Source organism: Galleria mellonella, unplaced genomic scaffold (genome assembly GCF_026898425.1).
Source record: "Galleria mellonella isolate WM207_F2 unplaced genomic scaffold, CSIRO_AGI_GalMel_v1 utg57, whole genome shotgun sequence".
Taxonomy (NCBI): Eukaryota; Metazoa; Arthropoda; class Insecta; order Lepidoptera; family Pyralidae; genus Galleria; species Galleria mellonella.
This window is the reverse complement of record NW_026442119.1, coordinates 570,208-586,861: the sequence shown is the minus strand read 5'-3', so window position 1 is coordinate 586,861 and position 16,654 is coordinate 570,208. Positions and strand designations below refer to the sequence as shown.

General features: G+C 36.5%; 1 protein-coding gene across 5 annotated transcripts; it reads left to right on the top strand.

Annotated features, from left to right (window-relative positions):
• Positions 1-3,163: 3,163 nt before the first annotated feature.
• On the top strand, positions 3,164-11,986 carry LOC113522248 (uncharacterized). 5 transcript variants are annotated; one of them, XM_026907924.3, is made up of 5 exons: positions 3,164-3,382; positions 8,525-8,786; positions 9,666-9,826; positions 10,870-10,959; positions 11,675-11,986. In XM_026907924.3, the coding sequence occupies exons 2-5, from the start codon at positions 8,624-8,626 to the stop codon at positions 11,759-11,761; spliced, it is 501 nt and encodes a 166-aa protein (XP_026763725.2). In that variant the 5' UTR covers positions 3,164-3,382; positions 8,525-8,623; the 3' UTR covers positions 11,762-11,986. The 5 variants fall into 5 exon arrangements, with proteins under 5 accessions (XP_026763725.2, XP_031766672.2, XP_052755347.1 ...); XM_031910812.2 differs by having other exon boundaries at positions 8,474-8,786; positions 11,675-11,985; XM_052899387.1 differs by having other exon boundaries at positions 8,384-8,786; positions 11,675-11,985.
• The last annotated feature ends 4,668 nt before the right edge of the window (positions 11,987-16,654 follow it).

The following is a 16,654-nucleotide window of genomic DNA, read 5'->3' as shown; positions in this document are numbered from 1 at the left end:
TCTTCTAGGGCTTCTTTCTTCGCTCTTATTGTATATATATAATAATTGTTTTTTTTTTTTTACCCATACCTACTTAATGAATTATGAAATAAAAATAAGTTAACTTCAACTCCTGATAAAATTTGCATATGACTGAATATTGTAGTGATATTGCTATTTTACTTGAACAGGCGTTTTATGGAAAATAGACCAGGAATTCTAATAAAACATAACAAATACATGATTTTTGCAAATTCAATTCCATATAAATTCAGATCTATCAGTGCACACATTTACAAAATACGCATACAAGAGACAAAGAAATTGTTACACAAAAGTGTAACATTTTTTTTTGTCCCGTTTTTATTATTAAAATGCCAGTTAGTGAGTATTCACGATACGTTATTATTACATTATCTGTGGTCATACTCGTACTTCGACTGTCAACGTGACAGCTTTAGGTTTTCGCGCCATTAGAAATGTTTTATTATCTTTAATGCGGTTCCACTCCGCGTATTTGTTTGTGACGCCGCGGCGACGAAGGGGTTGTGTGTAAGCCTACAGTGGCGGCTGTAATTTCTATGTAAGCATTGTTGAATCCTGAATACGATTGGATCATTACTACTTGATACTTAAAATGAGCAACGAGATCTTGAAAAACTAATTTTCGATATTTCCAACCGCTTACATGTTCGCTTAAACTGCTGTCTTCACGCCCACATTACAAGACCCCTTACCCCACACCATAACCCCTATGTTACTTTATTTCCCGCTCAATTTTTCCCTCACCCTTCTGCTCTCATATCCTTCTAGTCTCAAAGGTAACATTCTGTCATGTTTTATTAACAATTTGACGCTTTTCAATCGACTTTAAGAAAGGAGAGGATTTTTAATTAGGTTGTTTTTTTTTAGGTCAGTTACATCAGAACTCCCACATGTATAAATTGATTTGCAATTTTTTTTTATGAAGGACCTTATGTTATTTATAGTACCCTAGAAATTTTATCAAAATCGGTTTAGCACTTAAGTTTTTAAATCAAAAGAACTGGTTTTGTTACGACTGAAGTCAGTTTGGTTCTTTTTTGTGGAAATATCTACTTTTTTTTATGTCACAAAGGTGACCAACAAGCATACAGTTCGTCTGATGGTAAACAATTACTGTAGCCTATGGACGTCTGCAACACTAGGGGTGTCACGTACGCGTTGCCAACCCTAAAGATGATGATTGATGATGATGCCTATATTTGGAAAAAAACGTAAATTTCCTCCATATTTCCTTATACGGGGGAGCTAGAGGAGTCCTCTTTCCCAATATCCACTTTTTACGCATAATCTCGGCGACAGATTCCACGTATTCTAACGTTTTAATCATTTTGCTTCGCAAAAAATTACTGTGGCTTCAACCGTTGGAAATGAATATGAAACCAAGACGGAAGTAAACCGTATCAATTTAAAAAAAAATTAATAGACCCCATAATAGGGGGAAATATCGCGTAACACGTACACGAAAAATACACGCAAATTGAGTAAAGGTTTCCAATTTGTCTGTTGGTATTATGTTTTTTAACCGAAAGAAGTAGCAAGTTCTCAATTCGAATTATTTTCTACATTTGTTACCTCATAACACCATCATTTATTTATTTATTTATTTATATTTATTATAATGCCACGTGGTGCAAATTAGTTATTATTAATAGGTAAGTACATAAGTCACGTGACACCCCGTAAGGGTATCACAATTTACAGAGAGAACTATCCACTTTTGATGGCAATTAAGACCATATATTTTTATTTATTTATTTATTTATAAAACCAGAGGGAGACTTTGTACAAAAGTCGATTGCTTGGGTACCTCTGTCCCATTCGTGTTTCAACCGTGAAGCAGTTGTGTTTGCATGACTGTGTTTCGGTTTGAAGGGTGGGATATGGCGTGAATTTACTGGGTACAGAGGAATAACATCTGAGTCCTCAGGAATGGCAACGCATGGGGGGTATCATGGATGAAACAGTATACTCTGTTATGTCCAGGGTACTGCTCATGTCTATAGGCGACGGTTACCACTTTCCATCAGGTGGGCCGTCAGCTTGTTTGCCATTCTAAGTTGTATAAAAAAAAAAAAGACACACCAGCAATATGCTCACAATAATTAAGCAGACATTATACAATGTTATTAGTAAGTAAAAGAGATAAACTACTATTCAAAAATGTTTAAATCTAAGTTTGAACAAAAAAATCTCACTTTTTTTGTTCTTTATAAAACTTAGAATGGCAAACAAGCTGACGGCCCACCTGATGGAAATGATACCTCGCCCATGATACCTCCCATGCGTTGCCATTCCTGAGGACTCAGGTGTTATTCCTCTGTACCCTGTAAATTCACGCCATATCCCACCGTTCAAACCGAAACACAGCCATGCAAACACAACTGCTTCACGGTTTAAACACTAATGGGACAGAGGTACCCAAGCAATCGACTTTTGTACAAAGTCTCACTCCTCCCTACCAAGCTTAAGGCCATGTGAACACATCAATTAAAGGTGTATACAGCTCTAACAGATAAGCGTCAATGTACATTAACTAACAATTATACAATTATACATTTTTACACAATTATACATTACATATTTTATCATGCTTAATTTTTTATTTTTTCATTTTGTTAGATTTTAAATTTTGATACAACTACATGTGAATGCTTGATGTGAAGTGGTAACCGTCGCCTATAGATATGAGCAGTATCATGGACATAACAGAATATACTGTTTCGCCAACGATACCTCCCTTGCGTTGCCTTTCCCATGCGTTGCTTCCCACTCGTTTGCTTGGGTACCTCTGCCCCATTCGTGTTACTACCGTGAAGCAGTTGTGTTTGCATGGCTGTGTTTCGGTTTGAAGGGTGGGATATGACAGTGAATTTACAGGGTACAGAGGAATAACACCTGAGTCCTCAGGAATGGCAACGCATGGGGGGTATTATGTTCACGGTGCTGTTCATGTCTTACCGCCCGCTTGTTTGCCATTTTAAGTAGCATAAAAAATTTGCTTCATAAACATATTTGGCTTCATAAGTTGCTTAGAAAGTATCAAAATGTATAAGTCGCTGTACACCGACACTATCATAGAAAAACTAGTTAGGTGAAAATAAAATTCTACTAATCGGAGCGAATAGTACCGTCGATGATGCGGCCGCGGCCGCACGGGTGCCGGTTCGACGCCCGATTCGTTGTATAATAGAATTAAACGCAATTAACAATATTCAGTGTTGAGATTGATCGACAACAGTGTAAAAAAAAATATAATTAGATTTTTTCAAAACATACAGTTACAGAAAAAACATTTTGGATTTAAGTGGCAGTTAATAAATATGTTTAGTTATATTTATAATTAAAAACACTTCAACAGGTTATAAAATTTATAATTAATATTAATTCATTTAATATATTTATGCATTTTGAGCTAAAAAATAATAATTAGAATAGAAGAAACCAGAAATCATGCGTACGTTTTTTTTATTTACACATATCACAACACAATGAAAAGGAAGGAAGTAAGGAAGTGGGGGGAAGGCATCGTTAGTAATGCGGGCTACCAGTCCCATTGCTAGCAATATACCCTGTCAGGTCGACCTCCACGCGGTTCCCCCTGGAATCCATCGTGCTGAGTTCCATGTGTTTTCATCACGATGGGCTGACTGACCTGCCTTTTTTCATTATTCACCTATCATCCCTCACTGGTGCCCCGCCAACGTATACCGATAGCGCAGGCGGGGTTACCTTTCCATTAATCATCCATTAAAAAAAAATGACAGCGTTTAATTAAAAAAAAACATAAAAATGATTCTAAATTCCACATATGCCAACAATCTCTGTATGTAATTTATTAATTAACACATAAAGAAAATTTCTTTTTTATTCCAAAACAATGAAGGAGCGGTGGGTTTTTTTTTATAGCCCATAAATATTTTTAATACTGCCATAGACCAAAAACTTAGACTAAGAAAAAAATACGATTTGCATTGTCTTCTATCTGTTTCCATTCAAAGTGACTTTATAAACCAAATAGAAAGAGACAGAAAACAACAAATTTCTACAAAAATCCCCCTTCATCGACCTAATTATTTTTAATTACCTTTTCTTGACGTCACAAAATTAATCTCATTAATACATGGAGGGTAAAAAAATATATATAAATGGTATTAATAAGACCAATAGACGATAGAATAATAATTTTTAAAAATTTTGTCAATCCGTGTGTCTGTTTGTATGTTAATTCCGGAATCACGCAAAAACTAATAAAAAAAGTAATAAAAATGAACTACTGGACCGTTTTTTTTGATGGGTGAAAATGGAATGGTAACCCCGCCTGCGCTAACGGGATACGCTGGCGGAGCACCAGTGAAGGGTGATAGATGAGAATGAAAACAGGCCAGTTAGCCCATCATGATGAATTCATCAGGAATTAACCATGATAGTTTCCAGGGAGAACCGCGAGGAGGTGGACCTGGTTGGGTATATTGCTAGCAATAGGATTCTCAGTCTCCATTACTAACAATCCCTTCCCCCCCGGTATCTATATTACCCGTGCTTTACTTCAATAGCGTGGAACAGGTTTATTGATATAATTGTTTCGCACATTTATTTATGAATTCAGGAAAAATAAATATCCGTGGGAAAGTAAAATGTGCAGAAAATGCCCATGTCATGGTCAGGTAGGGACTGTCACCATCGATTAATTGCTCTCTATTGCTAAGTAAGCACATTTGAACACCTGTATTATTTTTTCTAATATTATAAATGTGAAAGAGAATTTTATTTGTTTACTACTTCATAGCCCCTTAACGGCTTAACCAATCACTATGAAATTTGGTATACACGGTATAACACGAGATGTAGAAAGATATAGGCTTCCCCTCGCTATCTGAAGGAGCGGTATGATTTTCTACACTCCGTCAATTCTTTTAATTTAGAATAGAATAGAATAGAAACATTTATTGCCATACAATTACAAGACAAAATACAAATAACATATACAAAAAATGTCTCACACCCGGCAAAAGGAACCGGCTCAGCTGATGCTGTGAGTGTCCCAGCGCAATGTGAACAGCTGCACAGCGCTGGTTAAGCGCTTAACAAAACAACCAAAATGCAGGGTACCACTGTAAATTACTTCTTACAAGAATTATTTCTCAATACTAATTAAAAAAAATATTATTTAAAAAAAAGGAAAGAAGTTTTTATTTGTGCCTATATTTGACACATACACACACACACACACACATATATATATACACACATACATACACACACACACACACACACACACACATTTAATTTAAGGACAATTTAAGGTCTTCTAAGGGCCTCCAGCCGAAAATTCCGGTACATTTTTCTAGTTATTACGACAAATCGTTTACGATGCAGCTATATGGTTTTGGGTAATCTTTTGGAGAAAACAATAAAGAGTATCTAACTATCCAGGCTACTCTTTATCCCGGTCAGTAAATATATCCCGGACACGCGGACAAAGTCGCGGGTAATAGCTTTATCATCATCATATCAGCTCTTAACTGTCCACTGTTGAACATAAACCTTCCCCATAAGGGGAGTTTTGCTAATAGTTGCCACGTTTGGCAGGCGAGTTAGCATCTGCAGTTAAGGTTAGATATGTTTTGATAGGAACGCTGCTGCCCATCCCTTGGCTATTAAGTTCCCTTAGTTGCCTGTTACGACACCTACAAGAAAAGAAGGGGTGACCTATTCTATGCCGGAACCACACGGCGATATATATAAATGTAAAAGCTTTTAAAGTATAAATGTAAAAACGTATATGTGATAACAACGAATATTTCAGTGCTTTTATGGTTTAATTAAACGTGATGGAATTTGGCATACCACATTTTGGATAAGGACAATTGGGTTTTTTTTATACCACTGAGGTGGCAAACAAGCATACAGCCCACCTGATGGTAAATGGTTATATATATATATATATATATATATATATATATATATATATATATATATATATATTCCTATAGAATAGGACATAAGATTAATGGTTACCAAACTCTCATAAACGTAACATATCTGTAACATAAGGAACCGTCAATATTGATTATAAATATAGGTCAATCTTTCATACAGGAAAGAGTTTATTATAACGCGAAGTTACAGAAGAAAATGCCCGCTAAAGTGAACAAGATTGTTGTGAAAATATCTAGCAGCGCTGTGCCCTGATCTTTGGTAAATAAGACGGGAAACCGGCAGCAATATTTCCTGATTAGACTTCCACTAGAGTTGGCTGAACAGGAAAAATCTCGTGCGGATGTTGTATGTATTTTATGTTTTCGAAAAAATAGACAGTTTGCTTGGATATTTATCTTAGATTCACTTTTTACCCGTTTCTTTGTACGCGTGGACTTCAAAAACAGTAATCAATGAAGTAAAGCACTTCTGGCTGTAAAGCTGTCAAAATAAAACATGCACCAATTTTTAAGTTAGATCTTCAAAAATACAGCTGTAAAACCGCTTCCAGTTCGATAGAGTAGTTTTTGTGTGATATCGGAACAAACATACAGACAGATAAAATTTTAAAAAATTATTGTTTTAGCTTTTATTGCTCAATTAGATGGATTCGCTTTTTTGAAGTCACTTAATTATGGTTTGTGCCCTACCAAAAAGTACTTTTGCCCTACCTTAAACTCGGGTCTAGCTACGGCCCTGGTAATACATAATGTATTTTGTGGTTTCAATACCTTACAACCGTGGCCGCTTCTTTACGAAGAGAGACGAGGTCGGATAGAGATTATGGAAATTACATCGGATCCATGTCTTAAAAGTTTTAAATAAGCACGTTAAAAAGTTTTTTTTTTATTTGGAAAGGGCGCAAACAAGAATTCGGCTCATCTGATGGTAAATGTACTTTAAGGACACTAGCACTCTTCATGGGTGCCCACAACATTTTAAAAAAGGAATATGTTCTTTTTTTAAAAGTTACGATGTCGTATCAGTTCGGAAATAATGTTGCTGGAAGTTGATTTTAAAGCGTGGGTAAAAAATATAATGAATGTAAACTTTTTTAAAGACGTTATTTGAGGTTATTTATGCAATCACCTATGTCCAATTTTTAACTGCATACATGTGAACAAGAATTTGTGCCCTACTAGCCATTTTGCCGCTTCGGGCAAAAATAAATAAACAATATAATATAAATGCCAGACCACCACACCAATCGATTGGTCTTCAAAGTAGATTATCCTGTGTTGTGAGGAACTAGGCGACAAACATCTGGTGGCATAACCCAGAATATTTAGACCTGAGCTAATTCAAAAAAAGTCGTTTCTTGAATTGACCCGACTAGAAATCAAACTCAGGACCTTATTTACGCAAAGCAACGTGCCTACCACTGCACCAGGAGAGGGGAAAGGGATTGTTAGTAATGGAGACTGAGAATCCCATTGCTAGCAATATACCCAACCAGGTCGACCTCCTCGCGGTTCCCCCTGGAAACTATCATGGTTAATTCCTGATGAATTCATCATGATGGGCTAACTGGCCTGTTTTCATTCTCATCTATCACCCTTCACTGGTGCTCCGCCAGCGTATCCCGTTAGCGCAGGCGGGGTTACCATACCATTTTCACCCATCAAAACCACTGCACCAGGGAAGAGGGAATTTGTAATAATGGAAATTAACAATCCCATTGCTAGCGATACCCTATCAGGTCGACCTCCGCGTGGTTCTCCCTGGAAACTATTGTGATTAATTTTAATGTTAAATTAGGCATAACAGGCCAACTGACCTGCTTTATCCTCACTTATTATCCTTCACTGGTGCCCCGCCAATTCGTCACAATTCCATTATCATCCATTAAAAAAAAACACTGCGCCATGACAGCTGATAATCATAAAATATTTGTCATACTTTAAAATGAATAAACCCAGTACAGAAGTTTTCCATACTCCTTGTTTAGATAGAAGTACATCCCGAATTGTTATTTTGAATCGTTTAAGGTATGTTAAAGGCGTTTCTGGAAGCAGAACTCAACATCCAGCCTGACCCAGTTAAAAAAAGTCTGGTTTCCTAGTATTGTAACCTTATCTATGGCCAATAAATCTAATTTACTGTTACAGAGGGAGGGAGGGTTGTAGGGAGACTTTGTACAAAAGTCGATTGCTTGGGTACCTCTGTCTCATTCGTGTTTCAACCGTGAAGCAGCTGTGTTTGCATGGCTGTGTTTCCGTTTGAAGGGTGGGATATGGCGTGAATTTACTGGGTACAGAGGAATAACACCTGAGTCCTCAGGAATGCCAACGCATGGGGGGTATCATGGGCGAAACAGTATACTCTGTTATGTCCATGGTACTGCTCATGTCTATAGGCGACGGTTACCGCTTTCCATCAGGTGGACCTTCAGCTTGTTTGCCATTCTAAGTTGTATAAAAAAATGTACATAATAAAATATTAATAAACAAATTCCTTATTAATGACATAGACTATTAATGTGTCGAAGCGTGTTAAGTACATCTAATGTCCTTCGGCACAGACAATAAAATATACATCTTTAATTCACACAAACATTCGAGTGCGTGAAAAAAGTTAAAAAGTGCTGTGTACACGCGGTACGAACTAGACCGGTGCAACCATGGGCTGTGGATCATCGGCCAACGTGGTACCATCGCAGGAGACAGCAAACGGCCACAAGCCCGCCAACGGACAGAACGGTGTGACGAACGATCACAGTGACCACGACCATGACGACTTGCCCACGGTGGTCTTGCCAGATACGCCAATCAAACCCAAGCCTCGTAAGTATTCTATATCTATACAAACACATAGATTAATAACATATAGATGGAGTTTTTTGAGGATGAAAATGGAATGGTAACCTCCATTTGAGATATTGGTATACGCTAGTAGGTTACCAGTAAGTGTTGTTTTTTTTGTAATGGATGATAATGGACTGGCAATCCCGCCTGTGGTAACAGTGTACGCTAGTGGAGCACCAGTGAGGGTTAGTTAGCCCATCGTGAAGAATACACCTGGAATTTAGCACGATGGTTTCCAGAGGGGACCGCGTGGAGGTCGACCTGACAGGGTATATTATTAGCAATAGGATTGGTAGTCCGCATTACTAACAGTCTCTTCTCCCCAGTGAGTGATGATAGGTATAGATGAAATCAGATCAATTGGCCAATCATGACGAATTCACAAGGAAATAAGCATGATGATTTCCAGCGGTGGGGAAAGGCAAATGAAGTTCAACCTGTGAGAGTATGTTGCTAGCTATGGAGCTACCCACGATCATATCACTAACAATCCCTTCCCTCCAAAAATATACCATCTGAGAACGGCTGTACTACTTGCTTGTTTTTTTTTTTTAATATCCTAAAAAGTTATTTTTTATTATTATTTCAGCCGTTAACAGTCCGCTGCTGAACATAAGCCTTTCCCGTAAGGGGAGTTTTGCCAATAGTTGACACGCTTGGCAGGTGGGTTGGCAACTGTAGTTAGGCTTTTAGGGATGTTTTAAGGGGGACGCCGCTGCCCATCCTTCACCCTGCCTTAATCGCCTCTTACGACACCCCTAATAAGTTTCAGGGAAAGAAAAATAATTTGAATCCAGACATGACAACCTCTTTTCAATCAGTGTTTTATTATTTAATTCTTTACCTAATTGTTTTCAGCAATAGCCTTCGAGATACCCCTAGAAGAGATCGACGGCAACCGTCGGGACTCCAACACGCCTCCACCACATTTGCAAAGGCTGCTGCAGCCACCCCAAGCTGAAATTAGTCTACCAGATATAGAAGAGAAATTAGCTGAGGCCGAGCAAAGAAGACTAGCGGTATGTACATTTTGTTTTTAATGTTTTGAACCTCATATTTTGCCTTAATTAAATAGACACTTTATAGAATAATGTAATAAAAAACAAAATTTAAAACCTTATAAAATCAAAGAAGTAACTTCGAAAGTAAAGTTTTCAATGCTATAATATTTTTATAGTGTATTTTACTCGAAAGTCTCGTCAATTGTGTAACGGTTTTTTTTTATTTCATAAAATCATATCAGCCTTTAACTGTCCACTGCTAAATATAAGACATCCCTTGGGGGGTTTTACCAGTGTTTGCCACGCTTGGCAGGCGAATTAGTGATGTTTTAAGACAGATGCTGCTGTCCATGCATCCATTTTTCGGTTATTCCTCGTATATTTACACTTCCTTGTCATATACATAATCTAATTTTATGACGTCGTAATTATCTGTTCATTGCTGAACATAGGCCTCCCTCTTGGGGGGTTTTGCCAGTGGTTGCCACGTTTGGCAGAAGTGTTGATAGTCGCTGTTAGACAAATTCCATGACACTTACGTATTAATTATTAGATAATTGGTGCATTTTATGGCAATTATTTAATTATTATTTATTTATATGAGAAATTACACAAAGAAAATCTGAGAATTATATTTTAATTGTTTGATAATTGGTGCATTTTTAAGGCAACCTTAATTGTCAGTTTTCTCAAAATATACAGTATACCAGTATGAGGGCCACATGACTACAAGTACAATTGTATAGGACTTATTTAATTACTTAACGGGTTGTGCCATAAATGTTCGTTGTGTGGTTTCTCATAATATTATGTATCCCTGTTTTAGGACCATGTAATTGACGGTTATTTGGGGCATATTTAATGAGTTGTTTCTCAGATGTTCTTTGTGAGATTTCTCATAATACAGGATTTCTTAGCTGGACCAGATCATTTATGCAATAAGATAAAAAATTCATTTATTTAATAAATTGTATCTCAAACTTTCTTTGTCTGGTTTCTCATAACATACTCATATGTGACATATTGTGATATTTATTTAATTATTAATTGCCTGCCCATAGATACTGCAACAACGAGCGGCGTCCGCACAGAAGAGAGCACAGAGGATGATGAAGTCCATGCACGAGATGGACAGGCTCGACTCGGAACATGTTAGTTATGTACCCTTATAGTACCTTTAATTTTTAATTTAGTTTTCCTTTTTTATTCTACTGAGTGATTACTGTTTATTGTATGTAATAGTTTTCTACTGATGTGATCAATAATAAAAAAAAAATTATATAAATATTCTTTATTGCACTTATAAATGCATTAATAATATCAATTATTAGAAGAGGGGGGAGACTTTGTACAAAAGTCGATTGCTTGGGTACCTATGTCCCATTCGTGTTTCAACCATGAAGCAGTTGTGTTTGCATGGCTGTGTTTCGGTTTAAAGGGTGCGATATGGCGTGAATTTACTAGGTACAGAGGAATAACACCTGAGTCCTCAGGAATGGCAACGCGTGGGGGTTATCATGGGCGAAACAATATACTCTGTTATGTCCATGGTACTGCTCATGTCTATAGGCGACGGTTACCACTGTCCATCAGGTGGGCCGTCAGCTTGATTGCCATTCTAAGTTGTATATAAAAAAAATCCAAGCGTGGCAACTACTGGCAAAACCCCCCAAGGGGGGTTATTTCAGCAGGCAGGGGGCATATATTCAGCAGTGAACAGTTAAAGGCTGACATATGATGATATTTGAACACACTGATGACTATCCTAAGTATGCTACAGTGGATTTTTATTTTATTTTTTAATGAACTAAAAAATAAACTTTAACTATATAAAGAGATTCATATATATTTACTTTAACATTCCAGGAACCTACGGACACCACCAAACATGGCATCAATACCTTAAAAATCCCACCGGAGCCAGGAGTTTGTGAAGACAAGAATATCACTTAAAATTTTTTTTATTTAATATCAATTTTGTAATAAATAGTTTTATAATAAAATTAAGACTATATCTATTGTACTATATCTATATGTACTTAACATCATATTGTGTGTTAATTGTAATTCGATAGCAATGAAGTGATAATTTACCTGTCAGTTTATATTTCAGTGTTTTATATGCAGTTACAAAAGAGTTTAAATTATAAAATTAAATAAATTTATTAGTATTTTTACTTCTGTTGAATGTTTAGTCGAATGGAATGATAAATGGAATGACATTTTATGTGATAAAAGTTCATTTTGGTTTGCAAATAAAAAAAAATACGATAGAACTACCAAAAAAACAACATATTTTAAAAATATTTGTGTCAGTGTCACTCCGGACGTACTATGGATTCTAATAATGCCTCATACATATAAATCTAAGGAGAAGCAAGCTTAAGTGGCAATGGGCTGGTTACATAGCTTGAAGAACCGACAACCAATGGAGAAGAAAGGTTCTTGAGTGGCGACCCCGTACGGGTAAACGCAGTGTAGGACGACCTCCCACTAGATGGAGTGACAACCTGTATTGCATTGCAGGGAGTCAGTGGATGCAGGTGGCTCAGGAACGTTCTTTATGGTAGTCTATGGGAGAGGCTCATGTCCAGCAGTGGACGGATAACATATAAATCTGTTGAGATATTTAGAAATTATGGTAGAATGAACAAATTCACGCATGTGTATGTACATCATCATAATCATTTCAGTCGTCATCTGTCCATTGCTGAACATAGGCTGTATGTAACATGAACCCTTAAAATATTTCAATAATTTTTTAGGTAGTTGTGTAAAAAGTATGTTTTTTTATATATCTTATAAAAACTGTAATCAGATATGTTCAGGACAATCCAATAGCATACCACTGCTGGTCAGGATTTTGTCTTATTAAAGGAGGATATAGCCTACATAAGAATTCTTGTTAGATTTCTTTCTTCTCTTGAATTGGCATATTGTGTTACCTTTTTAGTCATTTCTTACGACATTCATGAAATAAAAGAAGTTGGAAATAGATACATATAAATAGTAATTTATTACTACTATTATTACCCTTTAGAGTATAATTTTTTACATTCAAACATTTTTTTTCTGATTAAATTGAATTAAAATGAAAAATTTAATGATTATAATATAATATATATTACAGTTAGACACTCCATCTAAATTATATACTATCTAAGGTTTCTTTAATTAAATGTTCATTAAAATTATATACGCTTGTCACGAGTTCATTTTATACAAACTTTAAAACTATTTTTTTAAAAACGTTTATAGTGACAACTCCATCTAGATGACATCCAATCTAAGGTCCGTTTCATTAAAATGTTCATTAAAATTATATACGCTTGTCACGAGTTCATTTTATACAAACTTTAAAACTATTTTATTGAAACGTTTATAGTGACAACTCCATCTAGATGACATCCAATCTAAGGTACCCTTCATTAAATGTTCATTAAAATTATATACGCTTGTCACGAGTTCATTTTATACAAACTTTAAAAGTATTTTATCGAAATGTTTATAATGCCAACTCTATTTAAATGACATCCAATCTAAGGTACCTTTCATTAAATGTTCATTAAAATTATATACGCTTGTCACGTGTACATTTTGAACAAACCGTCTCACTGTAATGAATTTTAAAGCCTTACCTTCGGCAAACAATTTGCCTGCCTCCTCTTCTTTATTTCCCCCGGGATCATGTGCTCTCGGATATATATTTACCTTGTTAAACAGAGTATAATGTACTGTATGATATTTTTAAGTAATGAATGTTTATCTTACAGATATTACTAGAGAGACTTTGAGTTAAAGTCGTTTAATTGGGTAACTCTGTCCCAAGGGGGGGGGGGGGGGATCGTTAGTAATTGGGTCTCACAATAATGTACCGGGGGGAAAGGGATTGTTAGTAATGAAATTTCACAGCCTCATTGCTAGCAATACACTCTATTAGGTCGTTCTCCACGCGGTTCCCCCTGGAAACCATAGCGGTTAATTCTTGTTCAATTGGTCACTATGGGCCAACTGACCTGCCTGTCACCCTTCAAGATAGAATAGTATTGGTATACGCAGGCGGAGTTACCATTCCATCTTCACTCACTAAAAAAAACAGTAATGTACCCTATCAGGTTGAACTCCATGCGGTTCCCACTGAAAACCATTGTGAAATTCTGTCAGTCTGGTAAATAGGTTATACTAAATAGTACGGTGTCAAAGAATTTTTTTCCGGCGAACGCTTAGACAATGGACTGAGATCCCTGCCGAGATTTTCCTAGGGACTACAGTATGGAATTTTTCAAAAAGGGTATATTAAGGTTTCTTCAGGGTCGGCAAGGCGCACGTGACAACCCTAGTGTTACAGACGTCCATAGGCTGCCGTAACCGTTTACCATCAGACAGGCTGTATGCTTACTTGCCACATTCGTAGTATAAAAAAAAAGTTATATTTATGTGTTCTTAATTTGATCACAGAAGTTGATATATTTATATCCGTCCAAGCTAATAGCTGAGACACTTCGATTTTCCTATCTGACTATAATGAATGACTTGACTAAATCCGTAGGGGTCGGAATATAGGTGACCTCGATGCAGAGGTCACCTGACAGAAAACGGTTCTTGTACTTTTTTTGCAAAGTAAAGTAAGCCACAGTTTACTTTATACTTTATTTGTATGTGTATTTTTGTATTAATATTGTGTATTAACACACACTCACATATGTATATGTATGTATTTGTATGTTAATAGAAAGAACTTAGAAGTAAACTTAATAGAAAGAATTTCGAATATGGTAAATATTACATATATATATATATATATATAAACTGATTTTCAGAAAGTACTACAAAACAAATCTGTAGGTATGTCCTTTCAAATACAAAAAAACTACAGAAGGAGTTGGTTGAAGAAAACCATGCAAAGCCGTGGCGTGTAGCTAGTATAGGCTAATACTAAAATTTCTCCCAGGTCTATCTGTAATTTTTACGATAGTTGCCAACTGAAAGGTCAATGTTCCCCAGCGACCAGAGTTCCGTTCATCCAGGATTAACTTAAGATGGGGATTATGAGGGCCCGTATCGCGTCTTGGCTGATGTAAACAAGACAAATGGGTATAGCATCACGATAGTTCATGAGTTTGCTAAACGGCGTGTCTTTATTCTAAGAGTAAATTCAGAATCATTAATTTTGTTTAAGTTTTATTTCAATTTCTACCTAAATATAACGTCAAGGAACTTTGAATCTTGTGTTTTTATTAATTTGGTTTCCCGGATCTTAACTTGTTTATAATTAAACATAGTTTCCCAAAAAAAAACACTCAAGTTATGGAATGAGCTCCCTGCCGAGGTTTTCCCAAGAGACTACAGCATGGGGTTCTTCAAAAGGGGGGTAAAGAGGTTTCTTCAGGGTCGGCAACGCACGCGTAATACCTCTGGTATTGCAGGTGTTCATAGGCTACGGTAACCACTTACCATCAGGTGGGCCGTATGCTTGTTTGTCACCACAGTGGTATAAAAAAGACCTCCATTATGACAATACCGGTTATTTTGGTTTAAAAACTAAACTACTAAAACGATTTTAATAAAATTTCTATTCGACTAATCTATACGTATATTCTTTTAAATATAAAGATAATTTTCCAAATTGGTTTACAACTGATGGGGTTATAAGATAACAAACAAAAATCTACCAAATCGAGAACCTCTTTCTTCTTAAAGTCGATTGAAAGTAAATAAATAAATGTAAATGAATACAGACTACGAGGGAGGCTATTTTGATACTTATCTGAAGCGCTATTTAATGGTTTACGTTGCTGGGGTACAAATGAAGAATAATAGGTGCAGTTAAAATCAATGCTCATAGTTTTTCATGACATTATCACCAGAAATCTCAATGATTTCAAGAAGTACCGCATAAAGGTCCACTTGACGTGATGTTATTTTTTATGCTACTTAGAATGGCAAATAACCTGACAGTCCACCTGATGGAAAGTAATCGTCGCCTATAGACGTGAGCAGTACCATGGACGTAACAGAGTATGCTGTTTCAGCCATGGTACTCCCATATGTTGCCATTCCGGAGGACTAAGATGTTATGATCCTGGAATCTGTAAATTCATTGTCATATTCCATCATTCAAATCAAAATACAAGCATGCAAACACAAGTCCTCTACACCAGAGACACAAATGGGACAGAGTTACCCAAACGGACGACTTTTGTACAGTCTCCCTCTGGTGGTGCTAGTAGTTGATTCTCTCCATACTAACGAGAAAAGCTTGGTATAACCTGACATTTAATGACATTTCGTTAACCTTTCATTATCATCTGGACAAGTGGCGGTCTTCCACCGTACGTTTTTCAAGGCACTTTCTTCCACGCACAACCATTCTTTCGAATCAACTTACAGCAGCAGTATTTCCGAACCGATACGACAACATAACCTTCAAGAAAAGAGTATACTCCTTTTTAAAAGGCCGGCAGCACACCTGCAATGCCGCTGGTGTTGTGGGTGATCATGGGCGACGGTAGTCACTTACCATCAGGTGAGCCGCATGCTCGTTTGCCCCCTGTGTTGTAAAAAAAAATCACACCAATATAACATATACTTTCCAGGGGTATGGGATTGTTAGTATAGAATAGGATAGACGTAGGTCTATCCTATCCTGTGAAAACAGTCACATCACACTGATCCACTTTATCCTCACCTATCATCCCTTGCTTGTGGGTACAAACTAGGTGGTAAATATACCGTTAACGCTAGCAGGGTTGTCATTTTATTATCATGTATATAAACATAACTCCTTTCCTCGTTTTGCCCCAACGTTTTCTTTCAAACCAACTCGCTCAGTGACTAAGCTTAGAA

What these genes read in the sequence shown, in the direction of transcription:
- LOC113522248 (XM_026907924.3), top strand. Translation starts at nt 8,624, where the DNA reads ATGGGCTGTGGATCATCGGCCAACGTGGTACCATCGCAGGAGACAGCA. An exon ending in GCCAATCAAACCCAAGCCTC is followed by an intron (nt 8,787 to 9,665) that starts GTAAGTATTCTA and finishes AATTGTTTTCAG; the next exon opens with CAATAGCCTTCGAGATACCC. An exon ending in ACAGGCTCGACTCGGAACAT is followed by an intron (nt 10,960 to 11,674) that starts GTTAGTTATGTA and finishes TTAACATTCCAG; the next exon opens with GAACCTACGGACACCACCAA.